This window comes from Tupaia chinensis, unplaced genomic scaffold (assembly GCF_000334495.1).
Source record: "Tupaia chinensis unplaced genomic scaffold, TupChi_1.0 Scaffold000147_1, whole genome shotgun sequence".
In the NCBI taxonomy this organism is placed as follows: domain Eukaryota; kingdom Metazoa; phylum Chordata; class Mammalia; order Scandentia; family Tupaiidae; genus Tupaia; species Tupaia belangeri.
The window spans coordinates 4500330-4509310 of record NW_006159617.1 but is presented as its reverse complement, the minus strand read 5'-3'; the positions used below and the strand labels follow the sequence as shown (position 1 = coordinate 4509310).

Below are 8981 nucleotides of genomic sequence, written 5' to 3'. Positions count from 1 at the left end.
GGTGAAATATCCACTTTGTAAGACAAATAATAATGTGATTGAATGTATGGAAGAAAATGAATTGAAAAATAAATAAATAATTAATTAATTAAATTAAAAAGAAAAGACACTACCAGACACAGAAATATGAGTGTCTAGTTAAAAATTTACTTATGCAGGAATCTGTTAATCACAAAAATTAAGGTATAAAAATAAACAGTAGTTTCAATGAAATAGGCCATAACCTTTTGAATTCTTGGACTATGTCTAAATCATATCTGTATCTTTCTCTACCAGTTTATCTATATATGCATGTTATACACACATATATAGATACATCAACATATTTTTATGTATGGGTATAAATATTATATATATATATATATATATATTTCATGTATGTATTAAATATAAATTGGGCCAGCTGGTGGCTGGATCCCACATGGCCGATTATGCAGTTCAAGTCCCAAACCCAATGACTTGGAAAACACACTGGACACATGTGCATGCATGCCCAAAATCCCAAAAGGAGGGGGATGAAAAAGAATCGATTGCAGCATGACCATTCCCCATACGAGAGGCTTTCTCACTTTCTTTTTCTCTGGTGAGTACATGTACCCTCTGGCCAAAATAAGATTTAAACATCATAAAAATCATGTATACATGTATAAAAATGTATAACCATATACTTACACACATAGAAATAAGCTTATTTAAACAAAAGAGACAAAATTGAACACACTTCTATAGTAATAAAAATAACTGTGCCTCACTGTTTTAATAACTGTTTATAGTTTTCGCTGTATGTGCTTCTGTCATTTTTATGGATAATTCTCTTTTATTGAGAGTTAAGCTGTTTTTAATTTTCTTGCCATTATTAACAAGACTATGAACAATATGGTGATATTTGAAAATCTCTGATAAAAGAAAACACTAAGATATGCTAGGACAAGAGTAAAACATTTTTTAAAAACACCTTATTTTTACGTGTGTTACTGATTTGCAATAATATAATGTCCTTACATGGATGGAGAAGGCATACAGATGTGAATGGTGACTACTTTGACCGTAGACTGAGTTCTTGAAAGCCCAGAACAAGACAAACTTATTCTTATAGGGTCTATGCTAGTCATTATTAGTTGCTTACAGAAATTTCTGAAACTGGGTGAGTTTATAGACAGAGGTTTACTGAGCTCATAATTTGGAGGTCCAAGGTCAGGAGAGTCAGTTTCTGGGGAGTTTCAGCATGGCTAAGGGCAGGACCGTGAGCTGAGCAGCTGTCCGTGAGTTTCTCTTGTTCTCATCTGTATCCATGTGGCTTCCACCTACTTCATTTCCTCCTTATAAACATTCCAGAGCTCAATCATGGGTGCCCTGCCCTAATGACTTTATTACATTTAAGGCCCCAACCTAGGATACCATGAAGGGATCAGGTTTTCACTTCATACCTTTATAATACAATCAAGTTCCAACACACAGACTCTCAGAGGACATTAATATTGCTCACTAAGACAGAATTCTGAAACATGAACCTGTGGGGAAGAAATCTTTTTCTGAATCATAATGGGGGCAAATAATAGATATTTTAGGCTTTATGAAACAAGAAGAAATCTGAAGATATTATACAGATACTTACATAACCATTTAAAATATCACCACTTAAGAATGTGAAAACCATTCATAGCTCATAGGCCATAAAAAATAGGCAGCTGGCGACCAGCTGATGGTGAAATGGTTACATTGCTAAGTCCCATGTAGTCAATTTTGGGTTGAGTTTTGGACCCAGTTTCTTGAAACTCACACTGGGCACCTGCATGCATGCCCAAAATCCCAACAGGAGAATGGAGGAGAAGAGATTGCTGCATGGCCATTCCCCCAGGAGAGAGGGGGTGGTTTCTTGCTTTATATCTCTTTGTCTCTGTTGAGGAAGCCTAATCACTCTGAAGAGGTCCCAAGTCCAGGGGCCCGCCTCCTCCCACTGGGGAACTCTTGCTGCTCTGCCCTGCCCTGTGCATGGCAGTCTGGTTTATGCTGAACCCACAGGGAGCACAGCCCTTCCCTTGGGAGCCCAGGTCCCTGTAGGATACAGCTGATGCCCGTGGGGTCAGTAACTCTAAACCAGGCTTGACCTTGGTGTCCTCCCCTAGAAGCAGCTGCTAGACTGGAAAGCCTTCACCGAGGAGGAGGCCGAGATGCTGGTAAACCCATCCTTCTTCCGGATGGTGGGGAAACTCCAGAGCAAGGTGGAGAAGGACCTGGAACTCTTGGACGTGCGTTTATGGTGGGGACCCGCGTAGCTGGGGAGCCAGGGCAGGAAGGGCACCCTGGCACTAGGCTGTAAGGAGAGTGGGTGTCCAGGGGCCTCTAACTTGCATGTTTGTTCCTGGTGTGTCCACTCACACTTGCTGTCCGCAGCCCCTCTCAGAGCAGTCCCCTGCACTGACCTGTCCAGGCTCATCCCCCAGAGCCCTCCCAGCTGCTTGCTCGTTGCAGGAGGTGCCCTGCAGAACTCTGGGAAACCGTCTCGGGCCCTGAGTGCTCCTGAACCCTTGCTGGGCCCTGATGCGCTGCAGAAGAGCAGTCAGCCCCCCGGTTCCAAGGTTCTTAAAATCTCAAGCAGTAGCCAGCTTGCATGTACTATGGAAGGCTAGGGAGTGAATATTTTAGGCTCCATGAGCCATCCCGTCTCTGTCACAACTTGTCAACTCTACCAGTGTCACAGCATAGCAGCCCTTGGCAATGCAGACATGCAGCGTGACTGTGTTCCACTTCATGGATGGACACCGACATTTGATTTTCATATGGCCTTACTGTTATTAAATATCTTCTTTTAATTTTTTTCAACTGCTGGAAACTAGAAAATTAGCACTTAGTTCACAGGGCCAAATAAAAACAAGCAGAAAGCCAAATTCAGCCCTCAGGCCACAGTCCCTGGCAGAGGGCACAGTTCACATATACGTTTAACGGGAGAGTGGGGGGGAGCCGTACAGGAGGTTTAGCAGCGGGTGAGGGTTTGCCCAGATGCCTAGTCAGGAACACTGAAGAAGGAAAGATGCTTGAGGTTGAGACTGTACAGCCCACCTGAAGGCCCAGGCTGGTTTCTGTGGTTGGCCTTCTGCTTCTAGGCCCAAGCTCCATTTTTGACCTGTCACTTACAGCAGTGGGACACAGGACAGTCTAGAGATGGGACCTCAGGGTGAGCCAGACTAAGGGTGTGGCCTCAAGTAGACCATAGGGGGAGGGCCAGGAGCCCAAGTGTGGCCCAGAAGTCACTGTGCCATGGCAGAGAAGGTCAGTCCTCAGATGTTGGGGGGCCCTGTGGTGAGCCTTCCTCCTGGCTGTGGGCTGCTCAGCCCTCAAGGCCCTACTCGGGGTTCTGCCATTGCAGAAATCTTTCGAGGCCCTGGCCAAGAAGACAGAGTGGCAGAGTGCAGACCTCTTCAACTACTTCCAGGAGGCTGTGCGGCTGTGGGAGGTGCACCAGAGCGTGCTGTCGGTGCAGGAGCTGGAACTGGAGAGGAGGATGGAGCAGCACCGGCAGAAGCACATCGTGGAGAACCAGGTGCAACCACCACTCTGGGCACCAAAGGGCACAGGGCGGGCCACGATGGCTGCCCTGAGGCCCAGCCCAAGAAACAATGACAGTGAAAGAGCTTTGACCCATATTTCACAGAATAAACCAAAATTAGTTTAAAACAGGTCCTAGCTCCAGATGTAAAACTTCACGTGGTAAAACTCTTCCAGGTGAGGATATTTTGAGGCTCACCTTGATCAAAGGACCAGACAGGAATAGCAGAAATCTTGAGCCAAGTCCCATCCATGCAATGGGTCCTTGGGACCCAATGTAAGTCAGTATGCACAAGAGGCAGACAGACAGACAGACAAACTGGAGGGTTAAAATAAGGATGATCAAAGAGTGATTTCATGAATCACAGTTTATTGTCACACAAAATAATTTTTTTCTTAGGTTCACAGTGCTTAAAGAGGGGGAAAATAGTCAGCCGGTGGTATGGTGATTGAGGCAGCTGGATTCCACATGACCGACTTCACGGTTCAAGTCCCAGACCTAGCAGCTTGGGAAACATGCCAGGCACATGTGCGTGTGTGCCAAAAAAATTCCAAGAGGAGAATGGAGGAGAAGGGATTGTGCTGTGGCCATTCCCTTTGAGGGGTGATTTCTCACTTTCCCCCTCTCTGTGTCTCTGTCTCTCTCTGGCAAGCGCACACATCCTTTGACAAACTATAAAAAAAGGAGTGGTGGGAGAGAATAATGTGAAGAACTCTCACAAGGAAATACACCCAATAGATGAGGTCCATTAACCACCCAGGGAGTAAGTTCCAAAGCCATTAGAGGCTAGTTGCTCAGGTAGGATGGAAGCAGGCCCCTGTGGGAAGTAAAGTCTGGTTAGAGATTGGGTGAACCTCTTTGTAAGTGGTTCCTTGGGAAAGATTGGCCTGACCCACACAGTGGAGGTCCTGGATGAATTCCCAGAAAGCTGGAGGGTGGGGTGGTGTTGGTGGGCAAGGCTTCAAAGGCCTGTTGCAGCACGAGGTCTTGGTCCTTAGAGAAGTGGCTGACAGTGGAACCCACCACGGCCCAAGTTCTCAAATGTCTGCCAAGATCTTGAGATTGTACTTAATTGTGAGATCCAGGAGTTGAGGTCAGTAATTCACATAGGGGATCTGATAAGGTGTGAAGTAACAATCCCATGGGGAGGGTAAGGTCACTGTCACAATCCCAAGGGGAGAGGAGAATAGCTCCTTATTCACATGAGGAGTCTGATAGGACATCTCATTCTCAGTGGCAGCATAAGTGAGTACATTCATGTAGCAGACTGAGTGTTTGGGGTCACTTCAAAGCTACATAGCAGGGGGACTCAAGCATCTACATCTGCAGCCACCCTGCCCCGCAAGGGAGCAGCTGGCCCTTGCACAGTCTAGGGTGGGGGCCTCCACAACTAATTTTCATTATGACTGATGAGAAGGAGAGTGAGGAGCAGATATGCAGGAAGGTGCAGTGCAGGCCTGACTAGGTGGGCTGGGTATGCAGGCATGTCCCTGGGGAGTCCCAGCTGAGCTGGGTCCACTGGCATAAAGTGGCTTAGAAGACATTCTGGGCACAGAGAAGTGCCCCAAAGCCTGCAACAAAGACCCTGAGAGCAGTGGCAGATTTGGTGTCTCTTTTGTAGAAACAGAAGTCCCAGGCCTGCGCCAGACAGCTGGGCCTCAGTTCCAGTGGCAGGGTCTCTGCATGACACTTATACCATGCACGCTTGGGAAGCTCCTGTTTGTTTCCTCTTGTTCTGTGGGGGGCTGCCAGATGCAGGAGGCCTGCTTTGATAAACTCCTGGATCAGCTGAGACAACAAAGCCACGGAGAAACACTGAAATTTCACCTGGAAAAGGCCAAAGATTTTCTGAGGAACATGAAATCCAGGTAGGCCAACCAAACCCCAAAACACAGGAGGGGGTGGTCGAGAATTATATCTAGAGTCGTAAGCAGCCTGCATAGACATCTTGAGGCACGCTTACCGTGAAAATTGTGCTTTGACTTCAGAGAATGGTGTGATCCTTTGCAACTCTGTTTTCAGCAAGCACAGAGGCTTCCAGGGAGAATTTTGATAAGTTTGTGGAGTGAAATTTCAAGGCCACAGGATGTATTGGGTCATCAGAAAAGTCATGACACATTTTTGCATAGGAAAAAAAAAAAAAAAAACAGAAAAATACTTCTTAACTTTTCCGATGAGTCAATATTTAAAGCCGAAGGACCTGAGTCTTCCTATTAAAAATTTAAACATTCATGCCCTTTGTTAAAGAGGGGGCCAGTAGGTGGCATGGTGGTCAAGGCGCTGGACTCCTACATGGTTGACCATGGGTCAAGTCCCAGACACGGCAGCTTGCTTTCTCAATTTCTCTCTCTCTCTCTGTGGTGCCCTATAGCAAATTAAATAATAATAAATAAAATTAAAATTCTTTTAAAAAATAGAGATATTTCTGCTCATTTCTACCCAACTATTCCTTTTTATAGACATAAACATTTATACGTGTGGAAATGTACACATATAGAGCTTTTTACATAAAAGCTGGGTTACTCTGTAAAATTGTTGTACGATTGCTGATCTGTATTTGAGTTTTCAATGATCATATAGGATTCACTAATATGAATGCATACATCCTAATGATTTAACCATCTTCTGATTGGTTCATTTCTCAATATTCACAGACGTTTCTCTGAACTTTGCTGTATCTTTCTACCTTTGTAGAACTAATTCTGTAAGGACTATTCACAGATATGGAGTTGCTCTGCCAACTGGTTGTGGTACTAGGATTCAAAAGTATAACTTTATTATTTATTTATTTTTTTAGAGAGAGATTTTTGCTATAGGACATGTGTGCTCACTAGAAACAGAAAGACAGAAAGCAAGAAGTCACACCCTCCCCCCTTGGGTATGGCCACACCAACGTGCTTCTCCTCCATTCTCCTGGGATTTTGGGCATGCATGCATACCTGCCCAGCATGAGTTTCAGGCCTCTGGGTCCAGGACTCAAACTGTGGCCAGCCATGTGGGAGTCCAGCACCTTAACCATTACATAACCTGCTGGCCCCCCGAAATATAACTTTAGGCATAACTCTGAGCCTTGGTCTCCATATCTGGGAAACAGAGAAAAGTCACCATCGAGGTGTTTAAGGATTTGCTGGGATAATATAAGTCCAGTTCGAGGACAGGATTAAGACAGTGGGCAGGAAAAGGAAACCTACACCGTGAGCTGACTGTCTTAAGTGTGTTTCTCTTGTTCTCATCTGTATCCATGTGGCTTCCACCTACTTCATTTCCTCCTTATAAACATTCCAGAGCTCAATCATGGGTGCCCTGCCCTAATGACTTTATTACATTTAAGGCCCCAACCTAGGATACCATGAAGGGATCAGGTTTTCACTTCATACCTTTATAATACAATCAAGTTCCAACACACAGACTCTCAGAGGACATTAATATTGCTCACTAAGACAGAATTCTGAAACATGAACCTGTGGGGAAGAAATCTTTTTCTGAATCATAATGGGGGCAAATAATAGATATTTTAGGCTTTATGAAACAAGAAGAAATCTGAAGATATTATACAGATACTTACATAACCATTTAAAATATCACCACTTAAGAATGTGAAAACCATTCATAGCTCATAGGCCATAAAAAATAGGCAGCTGGCGACCAGCTGATGGTGAAATGGTTACATTGCTAAGTCCCATGTAGTCAATTTTGGGTTGAGTTTTGGACCCAGTTTCTTGAAACTCACACTGGGCACCTGCATGCATGCCCAAAATCCCAACAGGAGAATGGAGGAGAAGAGATTGCTGCATGGCCATTCCCCCAGGAGAGAGGGGGTGGTTTCTTGCTTTATATCTCTTTGTCTCTCTAGTGAGTGCACATGTCCTATAGAAAAAAAATCTCTATTTCAAAAAAAAAAAAAAAAAAAAGGCAGCTGGCACACTTTGGCCCATCAGCCATAGTTTGCTGACACCTGACCTAAAGACGTCTTAATAGCCAGGTCAAAATGGGAAGCAGGAGATTAGACTCGATAGATACTAGAAGGAAAGTTAGAGAGAACCTGTATCTGGCCTCATTTTTGATTAAAGGGTAGAGTAGGAAAAACGTCTATTGTTGGAGCTGCTTCTGTAACATGGTGGTTGAAGAAGCTGGATCCCACATGGCTGATCATGATTCAAATATTGACCCCCGTGGCTTAAAAACCACATTGGGTGAATGTGCATGCATGCCCCCAATCCCAATAGGATAGAGAAATGGAGGAAAGGGATTGCAGCATGACTATGGCCTATTAGGAAGTGCTTTTTCTCTCTCCTTCTCTTTTTGTCTCTCTGGCAAGTACACTCACCTTCTGGTAAACATTTTAAAAAACAAAACAAAATCTACTGTCCAAAGATGAATAAAAACAAATTCTCTTGTGTTCTCTGAGTAGGAAGTCTTGAGAACTCAGAACTCCAGATTTGTTTCAGTGTTTGAGTTGCAAATTTTTTTGTGTTTTTGGAAATTAAAGCCAGAAAATTAATCTAAAGTATTCTTACCTCCAAATACAAAAATATCTTAAATTTTTTTCAAAATAGTTAATATATCTAGAATTTCTTAATGATTACCCATATTCTCATCTTTATTGAATATATATATATATATTTTTGGATAGGTTTTCGCTATAGGGCACTTGCGCTTGCCAGACAGACAGAGAGAGACATAGAGACAGAAAGCGAGAAATCACCCTCCAGGGAGGATGGTCATGCCGCAATCCCTTCTCCTCCATTCTCCTCTTGGGATCTTGGGCACACACGCACATGCGCCCAGTGTGAGTTTTAAGCCACTGGGTCCGGGACGCGAACCGCTGTGGACTATGTGGGAGTCCAGCAACATAGCCATTACGCTAACTGCTGGTTCCCCTTTATTGAATAATTTTTGTTACTGATTCAAAAATGTCAATAAAATGTCAGTCAATTGATTATAATTTTAATTCCTTTATGATCTTGAGTCTAATTTTGGACACTCCTTTTTCCACTGATTAGTTTGTCTATTTCTGAACCAAAAAAGTACTTTTTTGGTTTTGTTTAGATTTTTTTTTTTTGCCATATGTATGTGCGCTTGTCAGAGAGAGACAGAAAAAGGGAAAATGAGGAATAACCCCTCAGAGGGATGGCTACAACCACAGTCCTTTCTCCTCTAGACTCCCTTCAGGATTTTAGGCATGCACATACATATGCCCAGTGTGAATTTTTCAAGCCGTTGTGTTTGGAACTTGAACCATGGACAACCATGTGGGAATCCAGAACTTTAACCACTGTACCACATGCTGGTCCCAAAATACTACTTTTTAATATAATATCATGATATATATATATATATATATACATATATATTATATTTACAATATATATGTTATATATTGTAAATATAATATGTAATAATAATTTAGCAATCATTAAATGTAATAATTTAT

The 8981-nt window shown here is 43.3% G+C and overlaps 1 protein-coding gene across 1 annotated transcript in view; it reads left to right on the top strand.

Annotated features, from left to right (window-relative positions):
• Positions 1-5665, top strand: part of LOC102486548 (coiled-coil domain-containing protein 180-like) — a 22491-nt gene extending 16826 nt beyond the window's left edge. The window contains exons 2-4 of the mRNA XM_006145512.2: positions 2127-2249; positions 3368-3541; positions 5300-5665. Of these exons, the coding sequence (XP_006145574.1) occupies positions 2127-2249; positions 3368-3541; positions 5300-5419 (417 nt within the window). The 3' untranslated portion in view covers positions 5420-5665. The remainder of the gene's footprint in view (positions 1-2126; positions 2250-3367; positions 3542-5299) is intronic.
• The last annotated feature ends 3316 nt before the right edge of the window (positions 5666-8981 follow it).